The following is a 19307-nucleotide window of genomic DNA, read 5'->3' as shown; positions in this document are numbered from 1 at the left end:
GCCAAAGCCAGCCTGCAAAGTTTCCTCATCGAGGTGAGTCCGTCAGTTAACCCGCCGGAGGGAATCAAGAACCGCTGTCTACTGTTCCCGGGCTGAGTCAAGAGCTCGCCACTACCCAGAGGCTCCAAGTCAAGTCCTGGCTCCGGCAGCATTCAAGTTCCAAGTCAAGTCCTGGCTCCGGCGGCATTCAAGCACCAAGTCAAGTCCTGGCTCCGGCGGCATTCAAGTTCCAAGTCAAGTCCTGGCCCTGGCGGTCTGTGATTCCTGTCCTACCCCCTTGTCTGAATCCCTTCTCTGCCCCTCTTGCCTCTAGCCCTCATCTGCAGCCCCCGCCTACACTTCGATCTAGTTCTATTGCCGGAGCTAGATAGGTACTGTCTGGTGTTCTTTCGTGTTGGTCTTGTCTATTCCTCGCCTCCTTGGGGTAAGTCTGGCCGTCTTGCCATTGCCCCGCGGGGGGTCATGTCTTGTCTTGTCCTCGCCTACGTGGGGTAAGTCTGGCCGTCTTGCCATTGCCCCATGGGGAGTCATGTCTTGTCTTGTCTTGTCCTCGCCTCCGTGGGGCAAGTCTGGCCGTCTTGCCATTGCCCCGCGGGGAGTCATGTCTTGTTTCGTCTTGTCCTCGCCTCCATGGGGTAAGTCAGGCCGTTTGCCGTTGCCCTGCGGGGGGTCATGAATCCCGGCCCTATGTCCTGTACCCAAGGAGGGGTCCCGGCTCTCTGTTCTGTGTGTGAGTCTCGGCCCTATGTCCTATACCCAAGGAGGGGTCCCGACTCTGTGTTCTGTGTATGTGTCCATGGTTCCATGTACCTGCTCTCCCGAGACCGAGGCTCTGTGTTCCCATGTTCCTCCTCTCCCTAGCCCATGTCATGTCCATGCCTGGTTCTGGGGTCCGAGCCCGAGGCAAGACCCAGGTACTAGGTCCTCGCCCAGTCTCGGGCTCGGAGTCCATACCCTAGCCTCTTCATGTCTCCTCTAGTTCTGGGAGCCAATTCCGAGTCCTAGCCCAGACCCTTGGTCCCAGCCCAGTCATAGTCCTTGTCCAGTTCGCTATTTCCTGCTCCTGCCCTGCTCTCCTGGTATCGAACAATAAACTAAATCTAAGTAACCTCACAAGATGTGTCTTGCATTTGGGTCCACCCTTGCTCCCAATGCCCCACCAGTGTGACACCAGCTTGTAATTATCTGATTTATCCCTCCTTCCATTCTTGAATAAAGGTAGCAGATTTGCTGTCCTCTAGTCATCTTGTTTCCTTTTTTGAATGGTAATTTGTTCTAGAATTCCATCATTACCCACCAACCCCAAAATCTCCAGTACAATGTCATCTTGGTGAATACAGATGAGACTCCACCCACTTTCTCCAGTTCCATGAGCAGGTTGCCACTTCAGTATCTCATAGGCCCTACTTATTCCTCTCGTCATTAATATACTTATAAAACACTTTGGGACTTTCCCTAATCTTGCCCTCCAGTGCTATTTCATGCAGCTCCCCCTTGCCCTTTCAGTGCTGCATAAGTCTACCTCAGCACTATTTATGTCACCCAACATTCTCTGACATTAACCACCATTTTTTAATTGATTCAGTATCTCGGGCGTCCGAAAGATTGCTCACTGTCCATTGCTAACATTGGCTATGAAGGGGAGGAGGGTGCTGAATAATTGTTTTTAAAGAATTCACATTTTTAAAGAATGCAAAATTAATTTAATGTTGCTCTTGAGTCGTTACTTTTGCTGCAGCCTATATATAGTAATGACATAGTACAAAGATATCATAGTTCTAACTTTATTGATTATCAGTCATCAGTCTTTCACAATTTATTCATGTATAGATACATCACATATGATTTATATCATTCTATGAGCCAAATTTCCAAGAAATTTATTATCCAAGTACATATATGTCACCATATCCAATCTTGGGATTCATTTGTCTGAATTGACAAACCAAACTGATGAGTCTGGTTTGTTGATGTCATTGATCTGTTCAAAAAAAAAAGAGAAATTGATTTTAGTCTTTAAATACCATTCAGCATACTATCTTGTATATAATATAAAAAACATTAGAAGTTAGTTTGACAGTTATCACATTATAGTATAGCTAATTTCTCACAAAGAAAATACTTTACATCAGAATGACAGAAACTGAACTAATTTCCAGGAGTTGTTGCCGTTTGTGTTTTGCCATATACAATCTTCTATATATCAGTAGAGCTACTAGGACTTGATGTTTCAATCCCTATGGTAAGTTGGCACTCTCGATGTTGGCAGTGGGTTTGGAGTGGTGACAAGGAGGGAGGGTAGGTACATCATCAGGGTCATCAGGTGGGCACCCTCCTTCTTTGATGTTTCGTTGATAAGCCCACGACGTCATATATTATCTTACATTTTTTTTGTTTTCATTTAATCCTTGAGATACTTTAATTAACAAGGATAAATAGTAAATAATCAGCAACTGGGTCAGAGAAAGGGTAGGACTGCAGTGGGCAGGTAGGGTGTAAATAATCTGAATCATAATCAAACTCCACTCCCTATCTTCCTTGCCACCCTTAACTTTCTTATTTAATTCCTTAAAATGCATTAGAGTTGATGATAAATTGCTTAATTTTGCTGAAGTTTGAATCTAGATGAAATTAGCAAAACTTGTTTAAACTATATTCCAATACACATACGGCTTCACAAGTTATATATTTATTTCATTGCCAATTATCAATTTGTGTCAATGTTAAAATGTTTTAAATTTCAGTTTTCTATAAATCTACGAAGAATAAGCTCCAGAAACTAAATAAAATCTATATTACCATTCATGCTTTCAGACAAGCTGTCAGCCAAGAGCTCACCAAGAAGTTCCCCATATTTCTGAACATTTTGTGGATTCATTGTGATACGAATTTCAAAAGGAAAAGAAAACTGTACAGAAATCATAAAGAGAAAAGTTATAAAATTTGGTAAAAATGTTTCCTTGATCATATAAGATGAACCAAAACAACTTTAATTTACCTGTAAAGTGAAATGTTTCATGGTGTTTCATGAATGTATCGTTAGATTAAAATTTACTAGAAGTTACAAAAATCTTGATTAAAAAGATTGTTTTAATAGAAATACTCACTGATTTAGGAGGTAACTTCTAAAATGTATGGGATTGATTATTTAGCACATGAAGGTACTTTCTGTTAAAAAGTTCTGTATTTTCAGAAGAAATGATTCAAGATGATTTTGTAAATCTGAGAATTTATACTGTTACAATATTAAATATTTATGCATTATAGGTTGCTATTTTTACTATTAATTATCCTGCATCTGGCATATGATATTTTAAATCTGCCTTATTTTATTATAGGCTTAAGCTGAACAAAATTATATGCAATTGATAATATAAAGAACAATACTGTTTCGTGGGTTGTGACGGTGGCATTCATGGGCTTCTCTGCTTCCTTTATTAGTAGCTCTAACTTCTATGCTTTAGTGACTTTCATAAAAAGATATTAACATCTTAGCCTTGAGAGCATCATAATGGATGTCATGGTCATCAAGGTAAGTTTACAAGTGCATACACAAGTACATTAATCAATTGGCTACTTGATTTTCTCTCGACTTTTCCAGAAACTTGCTTCCATTTTGCAGTCCTGATGAAGAGTCTTGGCCTGAAACATCAAATCTTTATTCCTTTCCATTGATGCTGCCTGACCTTCTGAGTTTGTCCAGCATTTTGTGTGTGTTACTCTGGATTTCCAGCATCAGCAGAATCTCTTCTCTTTCCATGTTTGAAAATACCATAATGGAAAACTATATATTGAATACTTGACAATAGACCTTTATTGAATGGCTTCTTCAACAAAAAAATCACAAATCTTAAAGCAACAAGAAATATTAACACAAGTTTTAATATTATTTTCTTCAGAATAATAATCATGTTAATAGTGAGTACTTTTCTTCAAGTATTCTTTTTCAACTGCAGATATTATTAAACTATTCCTCTCCATAGCTTTCAAACAACTCCATTTAACATTACTAAAATGACCTCAATTTTATCCTATTTAGTTGAGTTCAATCCATTAAATACCCAGAAAGTATTTTCTAGAACATTCTGGATTTGAGTAAAAATTTAACATATTCAAGATATTTGGTGGTCATACACAAAACTGAAGAAATCAGTAGGCATGTGTTTATTTATTGGGAAGACCAAGGATCTTGTATTTGTAAGTTGTTGCAAAAGTTGTTTCTTTTTTCCTTCATTTCAGCTGTCTAAAACTTAACCAGACTGTCCTCAAATTTGAAGCCTAACTGATCCTAAGACCAAATTTGGACAAAATATTTATATTATTGAAACACACTCATCCATGATTTTATTATCTCTAGAACTGCGAATTCAATTCAGTACATGATTGGATGATCTGCCTGGTTCTATCTTCCATAATCTTGATATTATCCAATATTTTCTTCCAGTATCCTATGTGCATGAAGTTCCTTTAATGCAGCTCTTTTGTACACGCTGATCTTCATTGGCTCCCAGTTAAACAGTGCCTAAAATTTCAAAATTTTCATCCTTGATTTCAAATTACTCGATGGGCTTCCTCTCCACTAAAGTACCACCACTAGTACTCCACCTTCCACCTTGTCCATTATCCTTCAGCCCAGTAGCTCAGTAATCTGAGAAATTTACATACTCCCATTACTGACATTGATCAATGCACTCTGCATGTTTTTTTTCTCAGTTTTTTTGCTCCTTTCAGACGCTCTGCAAAATTGATCACTTAGGTTAAGATTTTCATCATTTCCCCTAAACACACTTAACATCAGACTTTGTTTGGAAGTGCTCCTATGAAATGGCATGGAATGTTTGCTTATACCAAACAAATTTCGCTCAGTGATTCAACCACAAACAAGAGAAAATCTGCAGATGCTGGAAATCCAAGTAACACACACAAAATGCTGAAGGAACGCAGTAGGCCAGGCAGCATCAATGGAAAAGAGTAAGTTGACGTTTTGGGCCAAGACCCTTCAGCATTTTGTGTGTTGCTACACTCAGTGATTACTCTATTCGATACCTCCTGTATCTAATAAAGTGGCCACTGTGTCTTTGTTCATTGTCTTCTGCTACTGTAGCCCATCACTTCAAGGTTCGACATATTGTGTGTTCTGAGATGCTCTTCTGCACACCACTATTGTTTCACATGGTTATTTGAGTTGCTGTCACCTTCCTGTCAGCTTGAACTAGTCAGGCCATTCTCCTCTGACCTCTCTCATTAACAAGGTGCCACTCACTGGATTTTTTTTTGTTTTATTGCACCATTCTCTAAATGCTAGACGGTTGTGCGTGAAAATCTCAGAAGGCTAGCAGTTTCTAAGATACTCAAACAAACTCATGTGGCACCAACAATCATTCCACAATCCAAATCACTTAGATCATATGTCTTCCTTATTCTGATGTTTGGTCTGTTTTTATGCATTATATTGCTGTGATATGATTGGCTGATTAGATACTTGCATTAATTAACACGTTTATTAGGTGTACCTAATAATTGGCCACTGACTATATAGTTAGAAAGCGATGATTTTTATCAGAGTTCACTCTGCTACTTTTAAGTGTGAGACTATCAGAGTAAACTGAGGAGGTGATTTGAGGGTATGTGGCAATAACTCTGGAGTGAAGGAAAAATTAGAAAGAGGCCAAGAAAAGGTTCAGGATTATCTAGGACGAAATGAAACAGAAGATTGTGGTGATGGTAGGGTGGGGGGGGCGGACAATGGAAGGAATATCATTGATAAATTAGAAGCAGGAAGGAGATCTATGTAATCATAGAGGACATTGGAAGGAAGAGGGATTCAAGAATCAATCTAGGATGGTTAGGAGTGTAATGTGCAAACAAGTGCTGAGGATGTTAGGGGCAAACAGGAACTGATGTTGCATATGGGTGATCCAGTATTTTTTTTTGCCAGCAGACTCAATGTTATGGCCCCGTTTGGGAGATACCCTTTATGAAACATAAACAGACTGTATAGCCTTGTAGTTTTATCGGGAAAGTAATTCAATATTGTGGCAGTTAATTAGTATACAGAGAGTTACAAGTTTATGTAAAAAAATCTACTGCATTTATACCTTAATTAATTCCTTCATGTTCTCCATGGCCAGTGGTTCTGGTAAACCACTTTCTTTAGACCTCTTTTGAAGATTCACAGGCACTTTTTTCTCCGTCCTGATTCTGTCATTTTCCTTGGAAACAAGAAAATATCAAATGGTATCTAGCTTAACTGCAAAACTACACAAATGTCAAGACAATATTGCACTCGATCTAGACTACTATATAGTGACATGACTGTTGTTTCTTTTGTAGTAGTGTATTACAAAATTTCAATGGTCAAACAGATAGGCATCTCATGCCTATGAGAAAGAGTCAAGAAAATGTACTGTAAAGTGCTTTCCGTACAAGCTTCCTTTGATAATCACTGGGGCTGAGGAAACTCAGGAACCCTTCGGTTTCTTCTGCTAGAGCCACTACGATACAAACGACCAACATGCTTGTCATCATTCGCTTGGAAATCATCTTTGATCTGAAAGCAAAATGTATTAGTTTTAAAGAACATGTACACTCTGCAACCCTAAATAGCTAATCAGGAGGGAAAATACATCATAATTGTAAATGATTTATCAATATCTGCATTTATACAGTGAATCAGATTCAATGTGTCATGTTCATATTTCAATCCATGAATGCTAAGTTGTATATCAACATGATGTTCATTTCAATATTAAAGTCTTTGGTGGGAATAATGATAAACAATGAAAGGTAAAGCTAAATAAATAAATCACAGGCCTGCAAAACTAAGAAACACAATAGCTAATTTGTCTGCAAAAGATGTTTCAATAAATTTTACTCCAAAGCAATCTTGCAGGCAAAAATACAGTGCTTTAATTTTAAGTGAAGTAATTAGCATTGTCAAACTTGAAAAATAAATAGGATCTGTTTCCAATCTTGTTCAATTTACAGTATATATGAGTTAAAAAGGATTTAGTTCACTTCATCTTTCATACTCCATCAAGTGTAAATATAAACAATCTACTTATCAAATTTTAAGGTCATAATACATAGAAGTAGAATTTGGCCATTTGGCTTATTGAGTCTGCCCTATCATTCCATTGTGGGTGATTCATTACCCCTTTCAACCTCATTCACTTGCCTTCTTCCTGGAACCTTTGATGTTCTTTCTAATCAAGAACTTTCAATCTCCATTTTAAATATACCAAATGACTTGTCCTCCACAGCCCTCTGTGGCACTGAGTTCCACAGATTGATGTCCCTCTGGTCAAAGAAATTCCTCCTCCTCTCTGTTCTAAATAGAAACATAGAAACATAGAAAATAGGTGCAGGAGTAGGCCATTCGGCCCTTCGAGCCTGCACCGCCATTTATTATGATCATGGCTGATCATCCAACTCAGAACCCCGCCCCAGCCTTCCCTCCATACCCCCTGACCCCTGTAGCCACAAGGGCCATATCTAACTCCCTCTTAAACATAGCCAATGAACTGGCCTCAACAGTTTGCTGTGGCAGAGAATTCCACAGATTCACCACTCTCTGTGTGAAGAAGTTTTTCCTAATCTCGGTCGTAAAAGGCTTCCCCTCTATCCTCAAACTGTGACCCCTCGTTCCGGACTTCCCCAACATCGGGAACAATCTTCCTGCATCTAGCCTGTCCAATCCCTTTAGGATCTTATACGTTTCAATCAGATCCCCCCTCAATCTTCTAAATTCCAACGAGTACAAGCCCAGTTCATCCAGTCTTTCTTCATATGAAAGTCCTGCCATCCCAGGAATCAATCTGGTGAACCTTCTTTGTACTCCCTCTATGGCAAGGATGTCTTTCCTCAGATTAGGGGACCAAAACTGCACACAATACTCCAGATGTGGTCTCACCAAGGCCTTGTACAACTGCAGTAGTACCTCCCTGCTCCTGTACTCGAATCCTTTCGCTATAAATGCCAGCATACCATTCGCCTTTTTCACCGCCTGCTGTACCTGCATGCCCACTTTCAATGACTGGTGTATAATGACACCCAGGTCTTGTTGCACCTCCCCTTTTCCTAATCAGCCACCATTCAGATAATAATCTGGTACATTCAGTCGAAGTTGGTCAGATAATTTTGGATTTTGGATTTGGAAGTGAAATGATCCACTTTTAAAATATAAAAATGAATGAATAGAAGAGCAACTCAACAGAAGTACATCCATATGAAAAGTCTCATTCTTGACAGTATAGATACAGTATCTACAACCTAGCAAGTAATAGATAGGTGTATTTTAGGACAAAACAGATTTGAGAAAAAAAAATAACAGTTCATAACCAATTTAAATCTCTGTGAAAACATTTTAGTCCATATTAAAAATTATGAACCTTTACAAGCTCCTGGTACTAATGAGCAAACGCAAAACTTACCACTGTGATATTTTATACTAGTTGAGACTTCTGTAGTTCCAGTTCTTTTTTAAAAATATTCAGCTTGCTTGGTGTCCTTTTATACCTTTGAGAGGTAATTATATATGGGTCTTCCTTTTATTGTAGCAATATAATGCATGATATTTTTCAACAAGGGGAAACTTTCCATTAAAATAGTTACTTTACGTGGACGCAGAGATGTTTCCTCTTCCTAATTACTTAAAAGTGCATATCTTTGTGAAGTAATACATATTAAGTTTTGTTTCCATAACCACTTTATAATGGACTATTATTGCACATTGATTGATGGATTATTCAGATATTCAGATTGTAAAATATTGCACTTATGGTTCATATATTTGTTGTGAGTAATAGTGCTAGAGTTTATTGTCCAAGTCAGGATTAATTTCTGGCACAAAAACAAGCTGTTGGAAGAACTTAGTTGGTCAAGCAGCATTTGTGGAGGCAAAGGGACAACTACGTATAGAGCCAAGGCCCTTGTCAGGTACGAATTGTACATTGTGATTTCTGTGCCTGAGTACCTGTCCTAACCATTTTTACCCATTCTGACTTTAACATGCTGACTAATCAGGTCATAAGTTTCATTCCTGCTATGGTGAAGTTGTTATGATTTATCTTAGTTTCCTGGATTAAAGAGATTTCCCAAGCATCCTGCCTATGTTTCCTATTCACTGATTCAGGATGAAAATTCGTTGAGTAGACAATCAATTTTATCTTCGAGTTATGGAGATCCACATCATGGAAACAGGCCCTGCAACTCAACTCATCCATGCCTATCAAGGTACCTACCTGAGTTAGCCCTATTTGCCATTTGCCCATATCCCACTAAACTTTGAAAACGTCTTTTAAATGTTGTAATTGTTACCGTCTCTACCAGTTACACCAATTACTCTGAAAACCTTGAGCTTCAGGTATTTTTTTTAAACTTTTCTTTCTCACTTAAGCTTGCCCTCTAGTTTTCGCAGCAAAGTCAGCTGGAACAACTTGTACTGCTGTAGCATGATGCCCCAGCTCTTGTGTTCAATGCCCATGTCAGTAGAGACAAGTGTGCCAAATACCTTCCTCTGAAATCCAGAATGATGGATACCCATAGAAGTGTTCCTCGTTAAGGATGAGGAAAACTTGATACAGAAAATTGGTTGCATGTATTAGGCAGGATAGCATATGAAAAGTATAAGAGTGGAAGTGTACAAGGTAAGAAACCACCAATATAATATCAAGTAACAAGTTAGGGAATGCTACCACATTAAGGAATCAATATAACTTCTCTGCTATCATTAAAAATAAAGTCTAATGAATGCATGTTTTTGTGCAGTCCCACAACTTCCATTAACTTAAATAGCCCTGTTTTCAAAACACACAGTTTTAGTGATATGTGAGGAACTGGTAAGAAAATAGTCATTTCACTGGGGATTATGACACTCAATTTTAATACAGCAATACCAGCACTTATTTTTTAAAGAGTGTGAACCTCAGAAACATGATGACACAAAAGTTAGGGGTGCTGTGGATAGTCTGGAGGGTTGTCAGAGGTTACATCGGGACATTGATAGGATGCAGAGCAAGGCTGAGAGGTGGTAGATGGCGTTCAACGTGAATAAGTGTGAAGTGGTAGGTCAAATCTGAATTCAGAATATAATGTTAATGGTAAAACTCTTGGCAGTGTGGAGGCTCAGCCACACTTGGGGTCCGTGTCCATAGGACACTCAAAGTTGCTTGACAGTGTTGTTAAGAAGGCGTATAGTGTGATGGCCTTCATCAACTGTGGGATTGAGTTCAAGAGCTGTGAGGCTATGTTACAGCTATATAAAACCTTAGTTAGACCCCACTTGGAGTTCTGTGTTCAGTTCTGATCACCTCACTACAGGAAGGATATGGATACTATAGAGAACGTGCAGAGGAGATTGACAAGTATGTTGCCTGGAGTGGGGAGCATGCCTTATGAGAATAGGTTGAGTGAACTTGGCCGTTTCTCCTTGGAGCAACCGAGGATTTCAGGTGACCTGACAGAGGTGTATAAGATGATAAGAGGCATTGATCATGTGGATAGCCAGAGGGATTTCCTCAGGGCTGAAATGGCTAACAGAAGGGGGCATAGTTTTAAGGTGCTTGGAAGTTGATACGTCAGAGGTAAGTTTTTTACACAATGAGTGGTGAGTGTGTGGAATGCACTGCCAGCAACAGTGGTAGAGGCAGATACAATAGGGTCTTTTAAGAGACTCTTAGATAGGTATATGGAGCTTAGGAAAATAGAGGGCTAAGTGGTAGGGTAATTCTAGGCAGTTTCTAGAGTAGGTTACATGGTCGGCACAACATTGTGGGCTGAAGGGCCTGTAATGTGCTGTAAATTTCTATTAAAAATGTAAGTGCCTTTGTTAAAGCACATTAACTAATTCTACTCATAAATTACTCCAATAGTTACAGGAAGTACTCAGAATAAACTCAGCGTCTGAAGCATTTATTGGGTCAATTACGCAAAAAGAAGTTTGATATCCAGTTAACGGAATTGAGTACGTTACCAGTGATGTGTCATTATAGAAATTTACAGCAACAGATCAGTTATTGACATTTTAGTCAAGATAATGGCTTCCGTTTGTAAGGTCAAGTTATAGCACAATTTTCTTTGTTATTATAAAATGTACGACAGTTTTCCTAGTAATGTTATATTTCAAATTAAATTTATTCCAGAGCTGTATACTGCAGAAATGTTCCCCAGTATATTAAGTATCTCTCCACCCTGCTCCATTTTTCAATGAATTTTTAGTTTTTGTCCTGAACATGGATGATCAGCTTGTTCTCCATGCACAATATTTGGTTAGAGTGCTGTAACACCGTCTAATGTGTATTTTAAAAATTGTACCAAGAGCCTTGCTGATAGTAGTCCAAGTCCTGAGGGTTGACTGGAGCTCTTGGGTATTGTCCAATTTTTTTTTATTAGTATAATGTAAAATGAGAGATCAGCCATTGGATGTTGCAAGACTGTTCAGTCCACAAACATTGAAATGGACCTGGGTACCACTACCTTACAAGGAAGACTAGGTTTCTGGCTCCACAGAAGTTAAGGGGTTTTATATCATACACAGTCTAAGATAAGATTAGCTTTATTTGTCACACGTACAGTACATCAAAACATACGGTGAAATATGTTGTTTGCATCAATGACCAACACAGTCCAAGAAGTGGGGAGGGGGCAGTTCTCAGATGACAGCATGCTTCCAGTGCCAATGTAGCATGCCCACAACTTACTAATCTGTATGCTTTTGGATGTGTGAGGAAACCCACTCAGTCATGGGGAAAACGTATAAATCTCCTAGTGGTAGTGCTGTAAAGCATTACACTAGCCACTACTATACCGTTCACCATTTCAGCTGCTTTGACAATGGCCAAGAATTTTATCATATGCGTCCTATTGACTGTCCCAATGAACTCTTGATTTGTTTCCTGGACTTTTGCGCCCAGTGACTAACCTCTTGCAAATCCCTCATAAAAATAAGTTCTACTCTTCCCAAAATAACATTCTTTTAGCAGGTGGGACCTCATAGCAATCTTAAAAGAGCTCAAGACTAGGGTTGAGGTTACGAGCAGGGGCAAGCAAGAGATGCATGCTTACACATATACAGCCATGTAGATCAGTAAATATTCTGCAGCAGTGGGCAGGTGAGATGTAAGGTAGATGATTAGGCGGGAAGACCATGGAATATTCGTTCATATACAAATGTGAATCCCTGAGTGTGGTCCAGTCTACTGATTCAAAGCAGTCTTGTAAAGGCTCCCCACCTCCCTTGACCATACTTTTGTAGTCAACAGCACTAATGCTCAGTCGTGCCTGTATGATGGCAGTAGTTCAGCTAGATGACAAAGTTTGCCAAAGTGAAGGCATGGGATGGCATGGTAAGTGTTCTTGATGGTCGTGTAACAGTAGTCAAGTGTGTTGGCACACTCTTGACTGTTTGGCTTGGCAGAGCTTAAACACCATTTATAAGTTTGCAAATGACATGACAGTTATTAGTAAAATCTCAGATGGCAATGAGGATCATCCAGGATCAGTTGGCTCTGTGGTGTTTCAACACTTTTGCATTCAAAACCAATAAAGGCAAAGAATTGTCTCTGAGCACAGGGAGGTAAAGTTGTGATAACACACACCAGCCCTCATTGAGGGGCCAGCAGTGGAAAGGATGAGTGGAGTTAAGTTTCTGGAGTTCAACTTCTCAGAGGATCTATCCGTCAGGATATGTAGAGGAGGCGTGACCCAAAAGCAAAGGAGTGGAGTATGATAACTTTAAAATAACAAGCCACAAAGGACCACAAAGCAAGAGAAACAGAAATTAAACATAACAGGCAACAAGGTAAACTTTAAGCAGGAAGAGTAAAAGATAGGAGCAGCTGGTTGAAGCTGACTGGTTCGATGAGTGAACAAGGACTGTGGATAAGAATTGGGGTTGCACAGGCTGCAGTTGATTAGTCTTGATTGAGGGGCAGGTGACTCCTATTAGTTGGGAGGTGACTGCATGTGCAGGCTTTGAGGTGTCAGAGGGAACAGGCCTGACAGGAAAGCCCCATGCCCTATGGCCACCCCCAGATGGCCCATATAGGTCTGGTGGAACTTATCAATGAGAGATGGATCCATGATGTAACTGGGTGGTATCCAAGACCTCTCCTCCAGGCCACGCCCTTTCCAGTCATCCTGGGACTGCACACCCCATCGACAGCAACGCAAATCCATCAACCAGTGAACCGTGTACACTGGATCACCTTCCATCATCCTATTCTGGAGTACAGGCTCAGGTGGGTAGATAATAGGCTTGAGACAGGACACGTGGATGGTAGGTGTGATCCTGAGGGACAGCGTAAGTGACTGGATTGATGTGATGGATGAGCTTGAAAGGACTAACGAACCAGGGTGAGAGCTGGCAAGAATCAGTGTGTAGGAGCAGATCTTGGGAGGGCAGCCAAACACATGCCCCTGACCAGAGTAGTCTGGCAGCAGCAGGTATGGGTGGCAGCTAGAACAGCCTTCTATGCCTTATTCCAAGCATTCCAGAAGTGGCAAACCAGGACCCGGTGGATGAAACCTCCACCATGGGCTCCTTCAAGGGGAACAACAGGTGTTGGTAGCCATGAAGTACATCAAAGGGTGACATACCCGTGGCAGAGGAGGTGTGTAAATTGTGCGATAGTTTGGCCCAGAGCTGATATTTCTTCCATGTGGAAGAGTTAAAGACAATGAAGCATCGCAGAAACTTCCCCACTTTCTCTGGCTCTTTCTGATTGACCTTTGGTCTGCGGATGATAGCCAGAGGACAAACTCACTGAAGTACGCAGGAGGAATCAGATAGATGGCTTGCCAGAAACAGAAGGTAAATTGTGGGCCCAGTCTGGCACAATGTCCTGAGGGAAGCCATGGAGGCGAACTACGGGTTGAGAACCAGGTTCTCAGGGACCGATGGAAGCTTTGGGAGGACACTGAAGTGGGCTGCCTTGGAGAACTGGGCACCATTATCACAATCTGCATGGTCCCATCGGAAGGTGACAAAACTGTGATGAATCCATGGCAATGTGGGAGCATAGGCACTGAGGTACTGGTAGGGCCGCAGGAGCCCAGAGGGCCCCCGGTTGGAGGAATTGGACCAGGCACACTAGGGTGGGCAGCGATGAACTGATGTACATCTGTGATCATGGTGGGCCACTAGAACTGGTGTCGCAGAATATCTAGAGTCCATCGTGCGCCTGGATAGCCGGTGAGGAGTGGGCTCACGGGAGTGCATCAGAGTGGACAGCTGCAGGCACATTCAAGCAGTTGTCAGGTGTGTCGGCTGGACTAGGCTTACGCTTGCTGAGGCTAGTGGATCCGGATGTCAAGGTCCCAGATGATTGGGGCAAGGATTGGAGAGAATGGGATGATGGGGAGAATGGGATGATGGGCTGAGGGTTGATCTCCTTTTCCGCTGGGTCAAATTGTCGTGCCAGGGCATCCACCTTTTGTGTTCTTTGAACCGGGTCAGTAGGAGATGGTGAAGTTGAATTGTTTGAAGAAGAGGGCCCAACGAGCCTGACACGGGTTGAACTGGCAGATCTGTTGTATGAATGTGAGGTTCTGGTGGTCAATCAAAACCAGGAAGGGCTTGGGGTTTCCCATCAGCCAATGTCTCCCTTCTTCCAAGGCCATTTAATAGAATAAAACCACAGCTATGAGGATCCCTGCAGCATCTGGCGACCCTGTGCTCTGTCTCGGAGGCTGACATCAGGCCATCTTTCAAGAGGGTGAACCCATCACAAGGTGGCAGGGCCCAATGGAGTAACTGGCAAGGCTCTGAAAACCTGTGCCAATCAACTGACTTGGATGTTCAAAGACATCTTCAATCTCTCACTGATACAGCCAGGAGATTCCACCTGCTTCAAAAAGGCAACAATTATACCAGTGCCCAAGAAGAGCAGCGTGAGCTGCCTTAATGACTATTGTCCAATAGCACTTACATCTATGGTGATGAAAGGCTTTGTAAGGTTTGTCATGGCTAGAATCCATACCTGTCTCAGGAAGGACATGGACCCACTGCAATTTGCCTACTGCCACAATAGGTCCACAGCAGACAAGATCTCAATGGCTCTCCACACAGCCTTGGATCACCTGGACAATGCAAATGCCAGTGACAGGGTGCTGTTTATTGACTATAGCTTAGCATATAACACCATCATTCCTACAGAACCTGGGCCTCTGTACCTCCATCTGCAATTGGATCCTTGACTCCTAACCAGAAAACCACAATCCGAGTGGATGAGAAACAACATCTCCGTCTCGCTGACAATCAACACTGACTCACCACAGAGATGTGTGCTTAGCCCACTGCTCCATCCTCTATACCCATGTCTGTCTGGCTAGGCATAGCTCAAATGCCATCTATAAATTTGCTGATGATACAACCATTGTTGGCAGAATTTCAGATGGTGATGAAAAGGTGTACAGAGCAAGATTTCCCAGTTCATTGAGTGGTGTTGTAGCAACAACCTTACACTCACCATCAGTAAGATCAAAAAACAGATTGTGGACTTCAGAATGGGTAGGGAAAACACACTAGTCCTCATATAGGAATCAGAAGTGGAGAGAGTTAGCAATTTCAAGTTCGTGGGTGTCAATATCTTTGAGGATCTATTCTGAACCCAACATATTGACGCAGCTATAAAGAAGTTATGACAGCTGCTGTATTTCATTAGGATTTTGAGGAGATTTGTATGCTACCAAAGACACTTGCAAATTTCTACAGATATACCATGGAGAGCATTCTAACTGGCTGCATCACCATTTGGTGTGGGACAGGGTGGATTACTGCACAAAATCGAAGTAAGTTGCAGAAACTTGTAAAATTGGTCAGCTCCATCATGGGTTCTAGCCTCTGTAGTTTCCAATACATCTTCAAGGATCGCTGCCTTAAGAAGGTGGTGTCCATCATTAAGGACCCCCATCACCCAGGGCGTGATGTTACCATCAGGGAGGAGGTAAAGAAGCCTGAACACACACACACACACACTCAGTGATTCAGGAACAGCTTCTTCCCCTCTGCCATCTGATTTCTAAATGGACATTGAAACCACGAACACTACCTCACTACTTTTTTTATTTCTGTTTTTTTGCACTACTTATGTTAACATAACCATTTAATAGACATACATATATACTTACTGTAATACATTTTTCTTCCTCTATATTTATTTATCATGTATTGCATTGTACTGCTGCCGTAAAGTTAACAAATTTCATAACATATGATGGTGATATTATACCTGATTTTGATTCCGAATCTGTGTAGCTTCCCATCTCCTACTCCATAACTGTGCTGTGTAGAACTGAAATTGCACAAAAAGAAGGCACAAGGATGGTGAAGAAGGTGGCTGGAGCGGCAGTTTGTCTGTAGTTTCTGATGAAACAGCGGTATTAGTTGCAGAAGCCCAAGAAGCACTCTAGCCGTTTTAGGGTGCACAGTCAGTCAATGACAGTGCGCACTTTCTGAGTGTACAGATATGCCTTGGGGTGAAAGGACGTAACCCAGGAAGGAGATGACTGGGTGTGGAACTTTTCTAATTACAGTTGGTTTTCAAGGAGATGCTGAGGGACTGAATAGACGCGACATACATGGTCTTCGGGGTTCTTGGCAAAGATGATGATGTTGTCAAGGTATAAAAACATATGCTTGTGTTGCATCTCTTAGAGAATCTTGTTAATGAAGGCTAGGAAAACAGCTGGACTATTGGAAAGTCTGAAAGGCATCACCAAGTAGTCATAGTGACCTGTGGGTGTTATGTACGCTGCCGTCCACTCATTCCCTTGGCGGATGTGGATCAGGTCGTACATACTCTGTAGATCCAGTTTGGTGAAGATCTGGGGCCATGAAGTGTTTTAAATGCGCTGTCCATCAGGAGGAGAGGGTAGCGGTTGTTAATGGTGATTTTGTTGAGTACATGTTAGTCAATGCAGGAACAAAGACCCCCATCCTTCTTTGTGACAAAGGAGAACCCTGCACCGGCTGGGAAATGGGATGGCTACAGCTTTGGCAATTCAGTCATTCATGGCTTGGGTCTCAGGAGGGGAGAGGGAGAACAGATGACCTCGGGGGAGAGGGGGATACTTCTCAGGAGGAGGTAGTCCATGCAATCGTGTGGTCTGTGAGGCGTCAGGTTTCTGGCTTCCCTTTCAATGAAGGCGATGGCTAACTTGTGGTATCTCTGAGGGAATTTGGTGAGGTCAAAGGTTTCTTCCATCTCTATGGATTTACAGGGTAAAGTCAACTGAAGTTGCAGGCAGGTAGATCCTCAACGCAGCATTGAAATGGGTGACTAGGCAAAGTGAGGGTCGAGAGTGGTGAACCAGGAGTAACCAGGATGAGAGGAGTGATGGGTGAGTCAATTAAGAGGAAGTAGATGGACTCACGGTGCTCTCTGGTGCTCTTGTGCACAGGCTGTGTACACGTTCTGACTGTCCCAGACTTCAAGGGGCATCGGTCAATGGCCATGATGTTGAAGATTGAGAGAAACTGTAAGTTCAGTAGGGAGTCCAAGCTGCACACACAAAGTCTGATCCAAAAACTTTCCTGCTGCATCAGAATCCACCAGAGTCTCATGTGCATGTAGGGCCGATGGAGTGTGGAGAAGGACCAAAAAAGTGAGACACGCTATGCTGCTGAAATGAAGAGCCAGGGAGAGCTTGTAAGATAAGGGACTCCTCATCGGGAGGTGCTGTTTTCCCAAGCGCAGTGGGCATCTGATATGTTAGTGGTCGGCTGCTCCACAGTAGGCATGCAAGTTGTTTCTGCACCAACACTCGTGCTCCTGGCGGGGGGGGGGGGTGGTGTGGTTAAAGAAGCTCTCCCGATCTGCCTGGGTTCTGAAGGTGTTCATGATGATCTGGAGGGTGATCCCATAAGATGCTTGTCAATATGGAGAGCCAGAGTGATGAGGCTTTCAAGGTTGGTTGGCATCTCCTGAGTTGACAGCTCGTCTTTCAAGCATTCCGAGAGGCCATGGGGGTAATGGGCCAGTAGCGTTTCTACATTCCAGCCACACTCCACTATGAGAGGCCTGAATTCCGCAGTGTAATCCAGCACAGAGTGTGAGCCTTGATGTAGGTGAGAAATTGGATCTGCTGCCTCCCTTCCACTTCCCTGATGGTTGAAAACCTGATGTACCTCAGTGGTGAAATCCTCATATTTGTTGCAAATGGTGGCTTCATTGTCCCAGTTGGCAGTGGCCCAGGTCAGAGCTTGCCGATGGCTGGTGCTTGAAGTGTAAGGCGCACTATGACAGGATATTGTGGGCATCAGATTGGAGATCCATCGAAACCTTCGGGCATGGGAATCTGGGGTTCAGAGGGAGGAGGCTGACTGGCATGGTTGCTTGACCGAGGCAGAGAGTTGGACGAGAGTGGCAGGCAGATGGTCAATAGTTTCCTGCTGCTTCTGAATCATGTGCTCATATCAGCGGATGACATAGCAGGTGGCAAATCCATCCCATCTATCTCCCAAACATTTGTTTGTAGTTTTTAGGCTGTCCATAATGCAACTACTGAGCTAGTAGTACAGGCAGGTTCTGGACCTCTTTAAGACAGGCAGTCAGAAAACGTAGTATAAAGTTATAACAAATTTTATTAACAAACAGAAGATTCACATGGCGTTCTGAGACTAGGTATATAAATACCACAGTTCAAGTTAAGCAAAATGAACTAAATAAAAGTCTGAAGCAGTGACTCACACGAAGGGAATGTACTAAAGGAGCTGCATCAGTAACACACCTCACACGGGTACACATGGTCACTAAAATAAATCAGCCAAGAGGATCAACAATGCCACCACTCATCTTCCAGTATGGACTAGACACTGGCCCGAGCATGCTTTTAAGGCAATGAGTGGAGGAAGGTCCTGTGCTATTTTCCTTCCAGCTGGAAGCAACAGGCACAATTCTTGGTTCCACGTGGCCACAATAAGCTGGGAAGGACATGTAATTTGAAGTTTCCTGGTGGTCCTAAATCAGGCATTTGCAGGCTTAGCATTTGTTCTGGTGCAGTGTTCGGGGTGCAGGATATATAAGTTCCATTCAGTCAGAGCTAGTGGGCAATTAATGGAAGACTGGCAGCTGGCAAAAGGCTCCAAGAAATTCCGGGTGATGCAACGGGTTCAGAGGATAAAGAATACCCGGCACCTATATTTGTGTTATAGGGTTGGGTAGGGAAGTGGTTGCAGAGCGAAGGACAGCTCTTCAACCTATTACACCTTTCTGTGACTAATAGTGTTGTTCTGCCTGACCTTGTGTCCTCTTTGCCTCCTGCTTGCTAAACAGCTTCCCTGGTAACATGACAAGGCACAACCTATC

General features: G+C 42.2%; 1 protein-coding gene across 1 annotated transcript; it reads right to left on the bottom strand.

Annotated features, from left to right (window-relative positions):
- Positions 1–1744: 1744 nt before the first annotated feature.
- On the bottom strand, positions 1745–8510 carry LOC134355937 (ghrelin-like). The gene is made up of 5 exons (XM_063066475.1): positions 8433–8510; positions 6427–6550; positions 6099–6212; positions 2800–2908; positions 1745–1981 (listed from the first exon to the last, which is right to left on the bottom strand). The coding sequence occupies exons 2-5, from the start codon at positions 6541–6543 to the stop codon at positions 1974–1976; spliced, it is 348 nt and encodes a 115-aa protein (XP_062922545.1). The 5' UTR covers positions 6544–6550; positions 8433–8510; the 3' UTR covers positions 1745–1973.
- Between the last annotated feature and the right edge of the window lie 10797 nt (positions 8511–19307).

Source organism: Mobula hypostoma, chromosome 13 (genome assembly GCF_963921235.1).
Source record: "Mobula hypostoma chromosome 13, sMobHyp1.1, whole genome shotgun sequence".
Classification (NCBI taxonomy): domain Eukaryota; kingdom Metazoa; phylum Chordata; class Chondrichthyes; order Myliobatiformes; family Myliobatidae; genus Mobula; species Mobula hypostoma.
Note: the sequence above shows the minus strand (reverse complement) of the source record. Positions and strands in the feature narration are given on the sequence as shown.